General features: G+C 35.5%; 1 protein-coding gene across 8 annotated transcripts in view; it reads right to left on the reverse strand.

Annotated features, from left to right (window-relative positions):
* The window catches only part of map7b (microtubule-associated protein 7b), a 95,645-nt gene that overhangs the window by 38,639 nt on the left and 37,093 nt on the right, over positions 1-19,913 (reverse strand). For 5 of the 8 annotated variants that reach the window (XM_067445603.1, XM_067445602.1, XM_067445600.1 and 2 more), the window contains exon 1: positions 9,696-10,108. The exons of 1 other annotated variant lie outside the window; for it this stretch is intronic. In XM_067445603.1, the coding sequence (XP_067301704.1) occupies positions 9,696-9,813 (118 nt within the window). In that variant the 5' untranslated portion in view covers positions 9,814-10,108. Of the gene's footprint in view, positions 1-9,695; positions 10,109-16,718; positions 16,853-19,913 lie in introns of those variants that run through there. 2 more of the 8 variants (XM_067445601.1, XM_067445598.1) reach the window with 2 other exon arrangements.

The following is a 19,913-nucleotide window of genomic DNA, read 5'->3' on the forward strand; positions in this document are numbered from 1 at the left end:
GTTATACGTGCTGCTGCTGATCCAGAGAGAGCAGCTGCCATGTAAACATACAGTATGAAGCAGCTTCACAAACAGTCTTTTCAACCACACATTATCGTAATTGATGCGTTAGTGTTTTTTTAACATTTAAATAACAGGAGATAAAGTTTACTGGGATAAAAGATGACCGTTTTCTACGGTAATGACCGAAATAAGAGTAAGTGTTTAAAACTTCATTGAATCATTAATTTTTACAGATTTATTCACAAATGCAGATTTTTCTAATAACAAAGCAAATCCCTTTATGAAGAAGACAATTATTCAATTTGTTTAATAATTGCTTTAAAATATATATATTTTAAAAAAGAACATGTTGGCAGAACCTCTAGTTTGCATCTTATTTTGTTAAGTTGTCTAATGTGTTTTTCTTCATTATCGCCATTTTAAACCCCCCAAAAATATCATGATTTTCAATTTATTCATAATCATGCAGCTCTACAATACACTAACTTTTTCTTTGTTCAATCTGCGCACTAAATATGGATTGGAGCCTTTTAATTTTAAACTCAAACTGTATTAGATTGATGAATTTAATTTTAAAAACATATTTTCTTATGGGGGGCATGCGCTGGGAACGATTCCCCTAGAGGGACAGAGGTCCACCCACCACCACAGTTTCACAAAATCCTGTGGGAAACACTAAATACTGCTTCATTTAGTGTTATGAAGCTCAACCTGAAAGACGTCTGTTGACCTCCATGACATACACGACCAAAGAATCCATTTGATTCTTTAGGACAGGAGTTTTTCAAAGAGTACCTCAAGGTTTAAGGGGTCCCACAGAAAACTTAAATACATTTTTTATCCATTTTTAAATGCAATTTAACAGCGAGAAATAACCAAAAATATGTATATTCTAAGTGAAAAGCATTATAGAAATGTCTTTCAGAAATTCTATTGTGAAATAAAATTATCTGAAAATAATTTCCACAATTACAAATAATAGCCAATTATTTAATTTTAGAAACAACATGTTCACACTTTACTATTTGGGTCTATATGTATAAATATAGCCTTTATATTTTAGTAAGGGTTTCCCTGGCAATGGGGATCATCATATTTGAGGGATCTTGGCATGAAAAAGCTTAAAAACCCATCCTCTAGGAAACGCTGCGGCTGAACTGCTCATCACTGACCTCTCTTACCTTGAATTTCACTCATAGTATTGGAGACTTCTGTAAAACCCCATGCAAAACTCATCTACACTGCCATGGAAGCAATCCTTATCCAATACGTGAGACCCAACCTCAGGGACACACAAAGTCCAAAGGACGTTACATCCATCACAGGCTGACGATAATGTGTGTGCTGATTTATTGACAAATAAAAGAGAGGGAATATGTGATGGAGACGTGGATAAAAAAAAAACTGGACTTTCACCCCACCCCTTCAATCTGAGACTGATTGAGAGGAGACTGTAGATCCCCCTCTTTGAGCGTGTAAATGTGAGATTATAAATCACAATTGTGTGTGATTGCTGTGTGTGCAGTGCAGAAATGGCAGATTAAAGAGAGAGAGAGAGAGAGAGAGAGAGAGAGAGAGAGAGAGAGAGAGAGAGAGAGAGAGAGAGAGAGAGATCGACGATTAGTGTGCAATTCTCCACATGGCACCAGTGTGTGTGTGTGTGTGTGTGTGTGTGTGTGTGTGTGTGTGTGTGTGTGTGTGTGTGTGTGTGTGTGTTGGGGTGGGAAGGCTCAGAGATCTGAGCAGCTTAGCAGTGGCTAATGCTAAGCTTACAGAGAGAGGAAGAGAGCAGAGGAGCCTTACCCTAACCAAACTAGCACAAATCAATTCACACTACGTTCTTCCAGGGCGTGTATGACAACATTAGCAGGAATTTACATCACAAAACATTCAGGGCTCTCTGTTATGACTCATCAAAACAATGTAAAATGACAGAAACAAGTCAATTTGAGTATAGTCTACAAGTAGACCCATCTATTTGTCAATACCCTTGATTTTTACATTTGAACACTGCTCTTTTTCTCTCGGCGATCCAAGTGATCAATGACCAGCTTAGACTCATTTAGTGCACTGTCTAGATTTACTGCCCTTCCTCCCCTGCTAAAACAACAGGGTGCTCGTTTATCCAGTGAGCACTTTGGGAATTGAACAAGAGAGAAACTGCAGCATACTAACACAGAATAACCGCACAGAATAAGGCTATGATAGTCAGCATTCAGTATTTGTGGTTGACAACTGCATACTAACAAGCATGATTCTTGAAATTTCCAGTTACAGCTAACAGAAGTGGCTCAAATACTGATATCCTTTTTCAATTATTAGAAAGTGCTGCACCATTATTATTATCTTTTGTAAATTTTATTTAAGCATATTTTTTGTATACATAAATGTGCACATAATACAAACTAAAAAGGCAGACAATCAGACAATTAAGGCACAAAAAGAACAAAACACAGAAAAATCAAAACAAAAACAAACAAAAAAATACAGCCAACACTTACACATTATATAGAAGGAAAAGGTATAATTATACACATCAATTGATTTACCAGATTTCCCAAAAAGTCCACTCACACAGAGAGAATCAAGGAGGCCTGATCCAGAGGGGAGTGGCAAAGTCTCAGATTATATAGACTCAGACTCTGTATAACCATATAACCATTAGGAGTGGGAAAATCACCAGAGGCTCCATGATTCTATATCACAATACTTAAGCCAGATATAAAATTGCTGCAACTTTAAAAAATTGTAATATGCTGAGTATTTCAAAAACATATTGATATGGCCATTATGAATGGCCGAGCGCATTTTACTTTCACTTTCGAATTAGTCGGGGAAGGCAATTGCTTGAATGTTGGGTTCGTTGTTATTCTTAATGAAAAACACAACAACAAAACAGTACAAACTCACTAAATAGGCACTTTTACATTTCACATTGAAACCATATCTTCCACCGTATCACAAATTCTGCACAAATTCTGAGATTTCAATTTAACCAATGATCCCTAACTCCCCAGTTCCTAGGAAGGCTGAACAAAGTATACCTACAATCCGGATGAAAATAACAGCGTTTAGTCGGCATTGCAAAATGGCCTCGCCCCCCTTATTTAATATTCTCAGAGAAGGGTTTATGTAAATATTGTGGCTGCTGATGTCAGCAAGTCAGGAGGAAAAGCCTGTAGTTCCCTACCGGCCGTTTGCTGTGTTGCTTTAAACTTTGAACGTTGTAACTTTGCAGATGTTGTTTATGCTCAAACAGCAACATTACACACTAGCTAAAGTTAGAAAAGTGTAATCGTGTTTTACCACCCCTTTAAGGGAGTTTGTCATTATACTGTTTTGTTGTTGTGTTCATTAAGAATAATAGGCTAATGAACCCACAATTCAAGCAACCCGCCCCCGAATTGGCAAACTGAAAGTAAACTGCACACGGCTGCATTCGTTCACGGCTGTGACGGTGAGAGAAAATGTTCTCACCGTCATATCCCTAACGTGTAAAAAGGCTAATACATTTTGATTCTATTATTCTATTTCCCAAAATGTCAAACCAACGCAGCTTAACCCAAAATGCAAGCTCAGGCATGTGCTTCTTTCACATCAGCTCATGCTGTCGTGTGCTCTAGACAGAGGATACTCCACTGCAGGGAATACTATGATGCAAATATATTTATTAAGTATAGTTTGGGATCCTATTCAACTGTTCAAAAAACTGCTAGGCTAAAAAATAAGTAGGGATGCACCAAATGTTCGGCAACCGAAATTAGTAAAAAGGCCGAATAATTTTTGCTGAACAATGACGTTTTTAATGACGCGATCAAAAAGTAACCCACGTAGAGTGAGAGGCACGTGCTTTATGCAGCAAACATGTCAGCTGTGTGGAAGCACTGTTTAGTGCTGCATCTCATGTCATCGATGAGAAGAGGAACCGACTTTCATGTGAGAAAGCAGAGAAGCTACTTTTCATAAAGAAGAACCTGCCACTTTTCCTGAAGAAGTAGGCTAAGTAGGCTTATGTCTAGGACAGTTATTTATTTGTTGTGGGTTCATCCACATTTTTTGCACTATTCAATGCACATTTGTTGTTGTAGACATTCAGAGTTACATTCTTTCAGCAGTCAGTTATAGGCCTAACAAAAGCTATTCAAGAAGGGGGGCTTCAAAGATGGCCAAATAAAATAAATAATTAGTAAAATAAAAAATATATTTTTAAGTTATGTTGTGCTTAGTTTGTATAATATCTGCTGGAATGTTAAAAAAAATGTTTAGTGTTAAATAAATATTTTGAAATTGTATTTTTGTTATTTGATTTATTTCTCTGAAAAGCAACCCAAAATAGTAAAAAGCAAATATTTACTATTTAATTATTGTAATGGTAAAAAAATTGCCAAATAAATGGAAAAAATGCAAAACACCGCATTCGGTATTCGACCTTCGGCCAAGCATTACATTATTATTCAGTTTCGGCTTTGGCCAAGAATTTCATTTCGGTGCATCCCTAAAAATAAGTGTAAAAAATGATATATATATTATATTATATATATATATATATATATATATATATATATATATATATATATATATTTTTTTTTTTTTTTTTTATGTGTATATTTCGCCAGATTTTATAGTATCAACATAAGTGGATGAGAACCATATTGAGGGGAAAAAATTATATTTGATCCCCAAATTTGAAACTCATCGAATGAATATATTCACGATAACTGGCGCAGTCTGCTTTATTAGCGTTTTTCCCGTTCGCTCTGCTTCAGCTTAAATGTGTTTGTTCTGTATATTTTTGTTTAGACTAGGAAATATGAACATTTTTAGGCCAAGGCCAATTTTTTGGGATGCACTTGGCCGAAAACCGAAATGTATAATACGTATTATAAACATATAACTATTCATTTCCTAATTTAAATTACTTTATTTGTACAAGTGAATTATTAATAGACTTTTGAATTAAAAGTAGAATTTTAAAAAATACAAGCCAATAAAATAAAATATTCACTTTTATTTAAACACACCAAAAATCGACAGTCAAGTAAATGAATACAATTTTATAATTCCATGGCTTTCTGTTACATTTACTATACATTGTAATAGTTTTACTAGGTTTAAATATTTGTAAGTGTATATATTCTAAAAATATCAATTTATACTCATCCTTATCTAGTAAATCACAAAGAACTGAAAAACTCATGTTGCCTTCAAATATTATTGTGTACAATGGGGGGCCTTGGAGACAAAAGGTTATAGAGCAGCAGAAGCAGAGGCTGTTCATGGCATTAGCTCCAGTGAGGCAGAAGTGTTTTGAGTTCTAAAGGATTTTTGTCCCAGCTGAGCCACACTGTACAGTCTTGTGACCCAAATCTGAGCATGTGAAAAGTCAAAGTGGGAGTCATGCCTCATAGGTTGAAGAGCTAACTTCCACAGGCATTGGTTTAATGTGAGGTGGTAACTATCATTAGAAAGCTTACATAAGTGATTCTTCTATGAAAGAGATCTGTCATTCAGATCTAGAATTGTAAATATTGAACACCAGCATTAATCTACATTTCTGATTTATTTATATGACTTTCAGTTTGAATAGCAAGGACCTTTACGTGGCGCTTTATATGTCAGCTAATAGAGCTGCACTGCTGTTTACATTCCACCTACTGGTGGTCATGTGACCCACCCACAGCCTAGGACATCCTGTCCAACTTGACAGTCATCTGCCACTGTCGTAGCGACAATGGGTGGGGCAAAACAGTCACACCCAACAAAAGAGAGAGCAAAAATCTTTTCCTGCTCAGTCGAAGTGGTGCTGAAACACTAGACAGATGGCTCTTCAGTGTAATCAATATGATGTTGACGATGCTCACCATAGACTGACATCATTTGCTGTATTCTGTATGCACAAAACTGAAAATGATACTCATGTATGTGCACAGATACTAGCAGAAATCATCTTACAACAAGGATACTCACACATTTAAAAACATAACTAACTAAACAAGAACTGGGCATATGGCATATTTGATTTCAGCTTCATCACTTGTTCAAAACTCAGTGAATTGTCTGAAATAAAAGTTATGCCTGCTGCAATTTACATTTAAATACTGATAGGCTTCACTAGCTTACGTGTAACTAGATGTGCATACTGTCCAGTGGGTCACGCAGCTTTTGCCACACAGATTTTGATATTTGGACTCAATAAAACCAGTGGTGTGTCAAACAACTAAGCTGATGGGTAATGGGTGCAGATGCAAGGTAACCCATATTAGTATTTCTGAAATAATCAACTAATATTTCTCTAGCACGTTGGTTGTTGAATCTATGCCTATAGAGAAGAAAGCCCTTTCTAGTCCCTGCCCAGCACGATCTGTGTCACAGCATTAGTCCGGTTGTTTGATGAGAGAGTTTATTAAACACTTTAAGAATCAGTCCAGCAGCAGAGGAACGTTATTCTGGTTTAAACACCGAAAGCGGCACAGGTTAATGTTTGGTTGACCAATCAGCAGAAAGGGGCCTTTCACGAAAACCCACATGTGGAAATCGAATATTCAAGCCTTTTATCCATTTTCTATCCCTAAACCTAAAAACATAAAATTAAGCCGAATTCTCGTTTTTTAATTTAAAAAAATAAAAAAATAAAATTGAATAAATGAGCCGTTTTCTCATTTTTCAACTTGATATTAAATCGAAAAACGAATGGACGCTAAAGTACACGGACCTGCCAATGTTTCAATCTACTCCCATCAAATTCGAAATATATTTTTTTATGGACGTACAGGACATCCCCACGCCAGGTTGGCCTGATGTCGCGTTCGCCATGCAGTCTGGATGAAGATATGAAGCAGTGACTGTGCAGGGAACTGTGTTGTCAGAGTTTAATGATTTGGAGAAGAGAAAACTTCAGAATAATGTCAGAGTTCATTCATGAAGATGTGTGAACAACATACGGTATCCATTTATGGCTGAGCACGTGCACACTTTGGTCATACTGTGATTAAAGTGTTTACATGCCTGTTTATTGCGAAAATTAATGTTTAAAATCGGCGTAAGCCAAATTAAATTGAAAAGTTAAATGCGAAGCTTAAAGGCATACTTCACTGCTTTTTCATAATAAACTATGTTATTCCCTTAAAGGGTTACTTCAGCGATTAGCATATGGCTTTGTATCAGTAGAAACCCTGGAGAATATTCAAATTATTGTGCTTTCCCCTCTCATATCTCCCTGAGACGAGAGATTTATGCATTTTATTTCTGGAAAAATTCCTCCTATGATGCAAAATTACGATTTTTGCATCATAGGAGGAATGTTTGCCCAGAGGCTAAAGACTACAGCCAGCAGAGGGAGCCATTTCCGCATGTTTTGAATCCGGCATTGGGGGATGGGAGATAACACTCAGCTTGCAGGGAGAGCTCAGCTTGTAAACAGGATCATTTAAACGGAGCTATGGTGAGCAATGTAAGTCTTTTAACTTCTCAAATTCATTTCTATGAAAGTTAAGCTTGCAAAGGCATGAACTGAAACGCGCCAGACTGAACTTGCGTTGTGAATGTATGCCGCGAGTGTAGTCGCGATTACCTCAGCTCTCCTGCAGTTAGTGCTCAGTGCTGTGATACTCGCGCGGTGACTCACTCATTATATTGAACAGACACGTTCAGTTTTTAATTGTAGTGTCTCTAACTCAGTCACAGTAATGAAGTTGTTGGCGTTGGGAATGGCCTCACAGGGCAGCGAAGCATTCTGGGAATTGTAGTCTTTCATCCCCATGGGAGAAAAATACATTTTCTGTCTTTTCTCAGTCTAGAAGACACCAAATTCAAAAATAATTTCACATTTCTACTGCATTGATGACCCAGTTTAAATACAGATTCATCTTCCCAGCGCTGAAGTACCCCTTTAACTAAAACGAGTTGATACATACCTCTCTCGTCTCAGTATGTGCACTTAATCTCTCTGACGCGCGGTGACGATCTGATAGCATTTAGCTTAGCCCACTAAGCCCAGTTCCTTCACTATGGTACCAAACAGAGATCAAGTTAGAAGCGACCAAACACCTCCACGTTTTCCCTATTTAAATACAGTTACACAAACAGTTGAACGATCAAGTATAATGACATAAAATGTCACGTGGCGTTTATCTAAGTGGATTAAAAAGGAGAACTATAATGTATGGCGGATTAGCACTTCTGAGAGTACTTCGACTCGGCGCAGTAAAAAGTCACAGCTGAAAAATTCTCCCTCACATCTCCCCCTCCCCCCTATTGACAGAAATGAGAGTGGGAGGGGGAGATGTGAGGGAGAATTTCTTTAGCTGTGACTTTTTACTGCGCCGAGTCGAAGTACTCTTAGAAGTGCTATTAAGTGCACGCACTGAGACGAGAGAGGTATGTATCAACTCGTTTAAGTTAAGGGAATAACATAGTTTAATATGGAGAATCTGTGAAGTATCCCTTTAAATGGCATTAGTTTGATCGAAGTATTACATGAGGTCAAGTTTAATCGCAATATTGCCAAAATCCCATTATAATCTCATTATGAGGGTGCATGTAAACACACTGAATGTTTTTTTATAAGTTAATGAACTAACATGAATGATCACGGTATAATTAATATATTAATATTTATAATTATATATTTATTTATTTAATTAATTTAATAAGTGCAATACATTTTCAAGGTTTAGCACTGCCACTGGGTTTGTCTTTTGTAATTCATTTCAGCACTAGATTACTTGGAGTATCGAGTTTGTTTTCATTCAGTATCTGTTGCCATTTGAACCAAGTCATAGTTATCAGTAAAATCCACTAATCAGTCTACCTCTATTCTTGAAACCTTGTGAGCTGCCCAACTAGATTGCCTTTTTAAGCTTCAGAACTATGATGTCCAAAAACGCTGCCTAGGCTGGTAGCTCACACAAGTTGACACACAGCCATAGACTAAAATAAGTGCCAATGCTGACAGAGACACACAAACCTAAAAGAAATGCCATCAGATGGCATTGGCAACGGAGTATTAAGGCCACACTTTTATTACACACATGAATCAGGACTCTAAATGAGGATGTCCTAAATTCTCAAGAGATTTTCAACTGTACACACTTTGGTTATTATCTAGACTAAAATGTATAGAGACTTAATGTATATATTTTAGATTATACGTTTCGAAGCATTTCTCAAGCATGCCCCTGAAGGAGCCCCAGCAATACACATATTGACTCCCTATTCAAAACACATCTGATTCAACTCAGCTCATTAGATGAAACTCCAGGAGCTGAAATGGGTGTGTCAGGAAGAGGAGACATTTTAAATGTCCAGTGTTCGGGTCCTTCAGGACCAGGGACAGGGTTGAGAAACTCCTTAAGATGATTTAGATGATGTAAGTTTAGAAGATATATTCCATGTAGTCTTTCAAAATGTACTAATATAATGTATTATAATAATAGGTTTAATCAAGTAATAAGTATAATAAAATATAATCAATATTCACACATCTTTAACCCTGCACTACTATGCTATTTTCTGATCATATTAACCAGCTCAACGTCAAAAACACAACAACTAAAACAACAACAAAAGCTGATATCAAAACGTGCACACAAACCCTCTTTATAGGCCAAGTATTAGCTTAGCACCACTGAGAGCAAAACCCCAGAGACTTAAATCAGCTTTTTTAATCTTTCCAGTCCTGTCCTCCCACATACCTCCTCCTTTCCTGCGTCTCTTGCGACTACGCTGTCCCTCCTCTTCCTCAGCGATGGTGGAGAGAGACGGGATAGCTGACCTGCAGGCCCCCCTCCTCATCCTGAGGGGGGCCGGCATTCTCCCCTCTTCTCCTCTGTCTCTCTCTCTCTCTCAGTGCCCAGTTCTGCTAACAGCTAACACCACACACATCTCCTCTTAATGTTTTCATATGATACAGCATGCAGTAGGAAGAGTGACAGACACAGTAAGAGCTGGAAAATGCAGGAAGATTGAAGGGAGAGAGGGAGAGACGAGCAAAAACTCCTTCCAGTCCAGCCCAGCTTTACTGACGCTCCTGTAATCCACAGAAACGGCCAGCTCTCTTCCTCCTTAAGCCTGAGAGACACGGCTGCTCTAGTTGCTGATGCTGCCACTGTCTCTCTACAGGTCTGTCTTACTCCCTCTCTCTCTCTCTCTCTCTCTCTCAGGCCCTTATCGAGAAAGTACCACACTGACAAATGCACTGAAACACTGCCTCTCTCTCTCTCTCTCTCTCTCACACACACACACACACACACACACACACACACACACACACACACACACACACACACACACACACACACACACACACACACACTCCTCTGTTTCCTACTGAAATATTCAGTATGAAGACCAGCAAGGTGAGCCAGCAGATTAACGGACACCATGACAGCTAGGGCACACAGAAAAGTAAGGGTACTCCGATCAGGATTTTTGGGTGCAAAATGAATTACTGAAAAAAAAACTGAAATAAATAATAGGCAAAATATTCTTAACACCAATGTATTTTAAGTATATCAAATATTAAGAGATGAGAAGGTATCATGAATTGGCAACTCATTATTTATTGGAAAGACATATGTGCAACATAGCCTTTCCATTCCTTCTTAGGGGTGACTAGGTTAGCAAATATTCAAGTAAAAAAATAATTTGAACATCAACAGGAAATAATCAAATGTAAAACACTACACTGTCTTCACTGTATAAATTGGGGCGGCAGTGGGGCGGCAGTGGCTCAGTGGTTCATGTAGGTTGTCTACAAACCGAAAGGTTGGTGGTTCGATCCCCGGTTCCACCTAACCAAGTGTCGAAGTGTCCATGAGCAAGACACCTAACCCCAGCTGCTCCCGACGAGCTGGATGGCGCCTTGCATGGCTGACATCGCCGTCGGTGTATGAATGGGTGAATGTGAGGCAAAAATGTAAAGCGCTTTGGATAAAAGCGCTATATAAATGCAGTCCAGTCCAAATTAAATATCAGGGCTCGACAATAAGGACTGCCTGATGGCCAGGGGCCAGCGTGAAAGACACTCAGGCCAGTTGACAGAACGGTCACTTGCCCGCTCGGGCCAGAGCTACACCTTAACTGAGGTTGTATCTACATAGAGGGTATATGGCTTATTTAAGGGCAAAAATTGTCCAGATACAGTTTTACAGGTCAATTTACAACCCTAGAAATTGTCCTTAGGATGTAAATGTTTTGCCTCATTTTGAAGGGTCATGAATATTAATGTAGAGCTCTGCTCTGATTGGCTTATTTCAGCAGCTCACACAAGGAGAGCGAGCGAGCGAGCGAGAGAGATAGAGAGCGAGAGAGAGCGAGAGAGAGCGAGAGAGAGCGAGAGAGAGCGAGAGAGAGCGAGAGAGAGCGAGAGAGAGCGAGAGAGAGCGAGAGAGAGCGAGAGAGAGCGAGAGAGAGCGAGAGAGAGCGAGAGAGAGCGAGTAAAATGAAAACTTTTCATTTTGCAAAACTTTTCATTTTCCAAAACTTTTGGCAGTAAAATTTTGCCAATATGCTACTAATGTGACCGCATCTTTAGCAGTGAGAAGTGGTGTGTTTTACATTGTAGTTTAAACACTAGATGCGGCTCACATACGCTCTCAAACAAATGATGCTCAAACTAGGGATGGGTCGGGATGATCGCCTAGTCATCTAACAGTGTTTGAACATCAAAAGAGCTGCGAGTTTGCTCAAATTGATTGTGATGAGTCAAAAGGATTGGGTACGACAACATCCTTCCATTGTGTTGTATTTGCCGGCTGCATACAAAACCAAACAGTCCAATTCACAAACAAATGACTAACAAGCCAGTTCTTCTAATGAATTGCAAAAGTTGTTTTTTTTAATCAGTCTAAAAAATACTGAATCCATGATAAAGGTTATTGCCTGTGCCCCACTCTTTACTGCCAGTGGATAAGGGTGTGTTTATGAACGATAGTCAGTTTACAGCCAACAGGTGAATGCCACGTAAAGATCAACCTATGACCTACTACAAACTGAAAGCATCATATACAGTACAGGCCAAAAGTTTGGACACAATGACATTATTATTTGTAATGTTTTTGAAAGAAGTTCTGCTCATCAAGCCTGCTTTTATTTGATCAAAAATAAAAAGTATATTGTGATATATTATTACAATTTAAAATATTTGGTTTTCAATTTATTATACTTTAAATTATCATTTATTTCTGTGATCAAAGCTGAATTTTCAGGATGGTTCCTCCAGTCTTCAGTGATCATGATCCTTCAGAAATCATTCTAATATTCTGATTTATTATGAGTGTTGGAAACAGTTCTGCAGCCTAATATATTTGATGAATAAAAGGTTCAAAAGAAGTGCATTTATTCAAAAATAAAAACATACTTTCAAATAATATAAATTTCCTTTACTATCAATTTTTATCAATTTAACACATCTGTGCTGAATCAAATTATTGGTTTATTTTTTTTAAAAGAAGAATGAAAAGACTGACCCCAAATTACTGACCAGTAGTGTATTTATTTTTATTTTTTTTTGCTTTTTACTCATCAAAGTATTATAAAAATGTATCACAGGTTATGAAAAAATATTAAGCAGCAGAACTGTTTCCAACTTTGAAAATGAATCCTCATATTAGAATGATTTCTGAAGGATCATGTGACTGGAGGAATGATGCTGAAATTCAGCTTTGCATCACAGAAATAAATGATCATTTAAAGGTATAATAAAGTATAATAAATTGAAAACCTTATTTAAATTGGAATAATATATCACAATATTATTATTTTTTTCTGTATTTTTGATCAAATGAATGCAGGCTTGATGAGCAGAAGAAACTTTTTTTCGAAAACAAATAGTAATGTGTCCAAACTTTTGGCCTGTACTATGACTCTCACACACAAACACAAAACTGCTATGCAGAAATGACAGTTATTATCTGATCCTTTTTTACACACATTTAGCAGTGCACAGTCAACTACAACCACTAATAACCAAATAATGATTGCAAATGTAAATCATCCTTCTACTTCAATCCACTATACTATTATAAAGGCTATTATAAGTCAATTGTATGCGCAATTATTCCCACATATTCTAAGCAACTGATGTGTGATATATTAACATATCTACCTATACAGGAGACACTTAACATGCACTGTTGCATAATCTTCAAGACATGTTGCATGAATAAACCAATAGCCAATAAATGTATGTGTACTGAATCCATAAAAATGCAAAAGCAAACAGATTCGTGTAATAATTACCATCCATTTTTACTGGCAAACATTAATTACAGTATTCAAATGCTTAAAATGAGGTTCAAGGGCTAGTTTAAAAATTATCCGTAGTTGAACTGCATGGGCATGACAGATTGGGGGCTAGGTTTACTAACAGTGCAAATTAGCGTGAGAGCACAATCCCATAAAAGCACAGATGGGAGTGGAAAGTTCTGCGCATAATCTACTGACGACAAACAAATTAAAGCACAGACGCAGCTGGATCATTTCCATAATGACCAACGCAAACTACCTGTTTGCACCTGGTTTAAGGTGTCCTTTTTTGGGGTGGTAAATAATGGTGCAAACACCAGTAAATTTACAAGCACAAATCGTAGTAAATCACCTTGCGTGATCTATTTAAATACTCTCCTCCCATAAATGTCACGTCTGAAAGGGAAACTCCTACAAATGCATGCAATAGGTAAGCCGTAAAAATAACCGTCCACGCATCCTATAATTGACCCTCAAGCCATCCTAGGTGAATATGACTTTTTTTCTTTCAGCCAAACACAATCGGAGGCATATTAAATAATATCCGACATTAGCCTGACAAGCCAGACCCACATCAAGATTCTGGATGGTCTGGAAACTCACCGTTGGCAGGGCTCAATCCGAGGGGCGGGATAAACGGTTGTCTTTCAAACTCCCTCTGCACACAATTGGATAGCGCTACAAGAAACGTAAAGCAGCGCTAGATGATAAATTAAACTTTTACCGCATTCAGTCGGCAAAACTCAAAACACATCTTCCCTGGCGGAAGACCGCCGTTCGCCAGCTTCTGTTTACAAGTAGCATGCAAGCGCAACTCGGCCGTCATTATGTTAAGCCCCGCCCAACAACTCTTTACATGATGTGAATTCATCACAAAAGTATCGATACGGCTCCGGGGGGTTAATAAAAGCCTTCTGAAGCGGAGATGCATTTTTTTAAAAAGAAAAATGTCCATATTTTTAACTTTATGAACTATAATCAATGGCTTCCGGTAGGGCTGTGCAATATATCAAAATATCGCAATATACATATCGCAAAGGCATGCAATATCTGAATGATTTTAATAGGCTATACTTCAACATTGTGAAAAGTGTCCGTTTTAGGTCAAAGCATAAAGCAGAGAATAGACTGGACACACGACTGTTACTTATGGGACTTGCTTGATGTTAAAAAGAGTTATTAAATGCAATAATTTGCGAAAAACAATAACTTGCAGTCTCAGGCTGTCTGACACACACACACCAAATTGTGAACGACACTGCTGGTCAGGTTCAAAAGTTGTAGCGATGCTTTCTTTTCCCAGAAAGAATGTGAAACACAAATGGTTTAATTCTCAGTTTTTAAATATTTTTGTTAATATAATTTTAACTAATAACACTAATAGCAATATTGTATCAAATATCACATTATTTAACATGATATTGCATATTTCATTTTTCTTCAATATCACACAGCCCTAGCTTCCGGTAACTGACAATGTTCAATTTCATTAATTATTGTTGATTAGAATTTTAGATTTCATCAATTATGTTTTTCTTGTTTAGTTGTCATCTAGTTCTGTCCGAAGAGTGACCTCTAACTCGATACATGACACACTGAGAAACGCAAAAGCACTGTCCTCTCATCTAAACTTACGCTACATCCTACGTTATGCGCCGGGACAGAAGTGACTCTTCCGCTGGATAATAATATTTACCTTTGTGCTTACTTTTGTGATGATGGATGTACTTTCTTGGGGGGGGGGGGGGTTCAAAATCCCATTATAAAGCTTGGAAGAGTCAGGATATTTTTTTATATGAATCCGATTTTGTTTGGCTTAAAGAAGAAAGTCATGTACACCCAGGATGTTATGGGAGAGAGAATTTTCTTTTTTAGTTGAACTTAATGGCACAATATGTAGTTTTTTACTGCCAGAGGTCCCCTATTTAAAACAGTGGCGTAGCTTGATTGTTGTCATCTTCACCTCGCAGCCACTGAAAAATAATCGGGATGGGACTCGGGCAGAAATCATGTTCATGGATGGGATTATTAACATTGCTGTAGTATGAAGCAGAGCAGGACCACAGTGCTGTGGGAACTGAACGAGACCACTAAAACAATTTCTTATGAGAATATTATATTAATTTAATTTAATTAATTAATATTCTTCTTCTTTGGAGCAAGTCTATGTGGGCTAATGTGAGTACGAAGTCAACAAAATATAACACTGTTCTAGTGGGGGGGGATTTAATTTTTTATATATCAATCTAAAAATCTTACATATTGTGCCTTTAATGCTATTATTGATCAGCAAAGCAAGTATGGTTATGAGCTGATGTTGATCATCTGAAAATAACCAAATATCTTTACCACATTGATCTATAAAACAAAACACATTATCATGCACCTACAGTACTCTATCATTAAATCTCTGTCTTTCTTTCCCTCATCTCATAACACAGAAGGCACAGGAATCTGATCTTTGCCCCTCCAGCCCCAAGAAAGACAGTAACCTTACACTTTAACCAGAAACACTGTTGTTGTCTGTGCCTAAAATCCAACCCACAGGAGAGAGAAAAATCTATAGGTAGAGTTCAAAACCACAAAGGGACAGTAATGTGTGTTATTCGACAGAATTATAGGTAGGGTTAATGGACAAATGTTTGCCTGACCAAAAATATCAGTCTGACTTTAGTCATTGTAATCTAATATGGTTTACTGACTAAATGCAGACACAAAACTAGTCAAAAACAAACCTGTCATATCAAACCAGTAACATTTTATATTATTTTTACTTTCCATTTCTACAAAATACTCATTTTTCAAAATTGTAACTCTTAACTCATTTCTATTTTCAAACTGTGAAATGGGTTCGGACATTTTAGTCACCAGGATTAAGACGAATAAGACCATTTAAAAGTAGATAATATAAGAGGGGTATGAAGATGACGTGGGCAAGGTAATCTACAATTACAGACAACGTGATTCACTCAACAAATCGCATTAAGACAGGATGATAAAATCTGACTTTTAAGAGCTGATTTCGCGTACAATCTGACTGTAGGCTACAAACACAAACACACAAGTAAAAAACAACAAATAAAACTTATCAACAGTCGCATCAGATGTGTACGCGTAAACACTCGCTCGCGCGCACGTACGTAACAGGTGCTCCTCTCAAAACTGTTTCAACTGCATTTAAACTTATTAAACAGGGCCCGTGTCACACAAAAACATAGCCCACTGGTGTTTTCTTCACGAAAGCTGGTGTAAACACCCGCTGGCAGTGCTTTGGCTCAGCGTTTAGGCTGATTTACTGATTTAATCCCTTTCCTCTGACCGGCTCGCTCTGCTTCTGAGGTAAAACAAGTGTGTTATTTCGTGACAAGTTCAACCGACCAGCTTTAAGCATAGGCGAGGGGTTGGTACATTCGTTTGGAAGCGGGATAGTACTTTAGGACAAACTTTAAACTAAATAAATAAACTCTCACCTTGGCTGGAGCTCTGACAGACGTCGCTTCCATCCCGCTCCGCCATTTCACCGACGTCACATGAGAGGATTAGAGAGCGCGCTTAGTACAAAAGCGGCGGTCACGCGCCTCTAGCGGACAGGTGCAGAATAACAGCTCGTGTCCGACTGCAAGAGCTCCTTACTAATGTTCAATTTCATTAATTATTGTTGATTAGAATTTTAGTTTTCATCAATTATGTTTGTCTTGTTTAGTTGTCATTTTTAATTTATTTGAATTTTAAATTATTTATATTTTTTCTTTTGTATTGTATAAAATGTGTTTAATAGGCCTACTTTAATATAATAATTGCTTTTTTTTTTTTACAATTATTCAAATTTATATTTATAATATTATAATTGTTATTTGTGTATTATTTATTTAGGCTACTATAATAAATATAACTAATATTTTTATTTAAAAAAATATAAATATATTTTATATTGTATATTTATATTATAAATATATTTAATTATAATACTTTATAATTCAACTTAATATATTACAATTATAATCATATTTTGTAATTGTATACTTTAATTATAATATTTTAATATTTTCTACAATTATGCCACCGTTTGTTTGTATTATAGTTGTTATTTTTTTATCTAGGCTACTATACTATATATATAACTAATATTTTAATAAACCATTTCAATATCTATAAATATATTTTAATTTTAATATTTTATATTTAAGTATTTAAATATTTATAATATTATATTTATTTATTTATTTAGGCTACTATAATAAATATAACTAATATTTTTATAAAACATTTTAATATATATTTAATTTAATTTAAATGGTTAACTTAATATATTATGATTATAATAATATTTTATAATTATAATTATATTCTTCAATTATAATATTTTCTACAATTATTCCATCATTTAAATTTATTATATTATAATTGTTAATATAACTAATATTTTTATAAAATATTTTAATATATATATATATATATATATATATATATATATATATATATATATATATATATATATATATATATATATATATATATATATATATTTAAATTTTAATATTTTATATTATAAATATATTTAATTATAATATTTAATGATTTAACTTAATATATTATAATTATAATAATATTTTATAATTATTTTGTGAACAATTATTTGTACTAAGTAAATATTTTATAATTATAATTATATACTTTAAATATATTTTCTACAATTATTCCTCCGTTTATATTTATTATATTATAATTGATATTTATTTAGGCTAAATATATATAATATTTTAATTATAATATTTTATATTAACATATTTTAATAGTATAATTACAATATTTTTTTAATTATTAACATTAATTATAATATTTTCCACAATTATTCTGCGGTTTATTTTTAATACATAATAATTGTTATTTATTAATTTATTTAGGCTACTATAATGGATTTTATATTTTAATAAAACATTTTAATATCTATAAATATACTAAATATATTTTTAATTAAGACACTTAGCATGCACTTACGTGAATGTGTTGCCATCTAGGGGTACCTTCATGTTATTTGTTGATTAATACAATTCTGATTTCCTTAGATAACAGGGTGATCTTTTGAGAAATTTGAGATATATAGGCTAAGTCTTTTTATATGTGCTCTTCAATTTGTAAATACTACTTTATCCCATTGTTTTAGGATTTTTTACATTGTAAAGCTGGCCTTTTGAGTAGTCTACACACTGTATCCTTGAATGACCTAACCTACAAGTTCATGTGTTTTTCATGTAATATTATGACATATCCAGAGGGTGGCACCAATTTACAGTACACTTTCACAACTTCAAAACATGTAAAGGGTATGGGTATGGGTGTGACATATTTTGATATATCTCTGTTGCATAAAAATATATAAAAAATACTTCAAAGTATTGTTCTGCTCAGCTTAACACAGAATGTACAAAACAGAACAATAAGCCGTGTATTTTTGGATTGGATGATTTAATATTGAATATCCCCGGATAACCTCTAATCCACGCACCCCAAACTTTATGTCTACCAATCCATCATCCTGGCTGCTTACACACATCAGGCATCCCACATGGTTATTGGGAAGCCGTAGATAAATGAGAACATGAAGGTACTAAATCTCTCCCTCAGTCTCTCGTGTTCTCTTTCTAGAGCAGCACTGCTGTTTTGGGAATGGGCCATCTCATTAGTGAGAGTTTCATTACGTTACATAAGCCCTGAACACTTTCTCTCCTCCTCAGTGTCCTCAGCTCCGACCTCAGCTCCCCTCCAACATACAAGTATACAAACATCTGCATCAACATAACAGACATATAACACAGACAGCTCTTTCTCTGAGTTAGGTGACAATATGCATTTGATTTCTGTCCACCAGGTTTAACAGGAATCGCGTGTGTGTGACACGTTTTACCTGTTTTCCTTTGTTTTACTTATACTCCACCTGCATGTGTATTCTGCAGTGTCATATTTTGTATCATATTGTATTGAGCTTTACTGTAATGAAGTACATTGGCCTCCATATAAATAATTATGAAGCAAAATAGCAAACCAATAGCAAACTTATTTTAAAGAATGAAAATGTAATTTTCATCCTCAAAAAAAAAACGAACTCAGTGTACTGCATATTACATTGTAATGTTCTGTATTTTACTGTGTTGTATTGACAGATAGATAGATAGATAGATAGATAGATAGATAGATAGATAGATAGATAGATAGATAGATAGATAGATAGATAGATAGATAGATAGATAGATAGATAGATAGATAGATAGATAGATAGATAGATAGATAGATAGATAGATAGATAGATAGATAGATAGATAGATATAAGGACAGACAGACAGATAGATAGATAGATAGATAGATAGATAGATAGATAGATAGATAGATAGATAGATAGATAGATAGATAGATAGATAGATAGATAGATAGATAGATAGATAGATAGATAGATAGACAGATAGATAGATAGATAGATAGATAGATAGATAGATATAAGGACAGACAGACAGATAGATAGATAGATAGATAGATAGATAGATAGATAGATAGATAGATAGATAGATAGATAGATAGATAGATAGATAGATAGATAGATAGATAGATAGATAGATAGATAGATATAAGGCCAGACAGATAGATAGATAGATAGATAGATAGATAGATAG

Source organism: Pseudorasbora parva, chromosome 6 (genome assembly GCF_024679245.1).
Source record: "Pseudorasbora parva isolate DD20220531a chromosome 6, ASM2467924v1, whole genome shotgun sequence".
Classification (NCBI taxonomy): domain Eukaryota; kingdom Metazoa; phylum Chordata; class Actinopteri; order Cypriniformes; family Gobionidae; genus Pseudorasbora; species Pseudorasbora parva.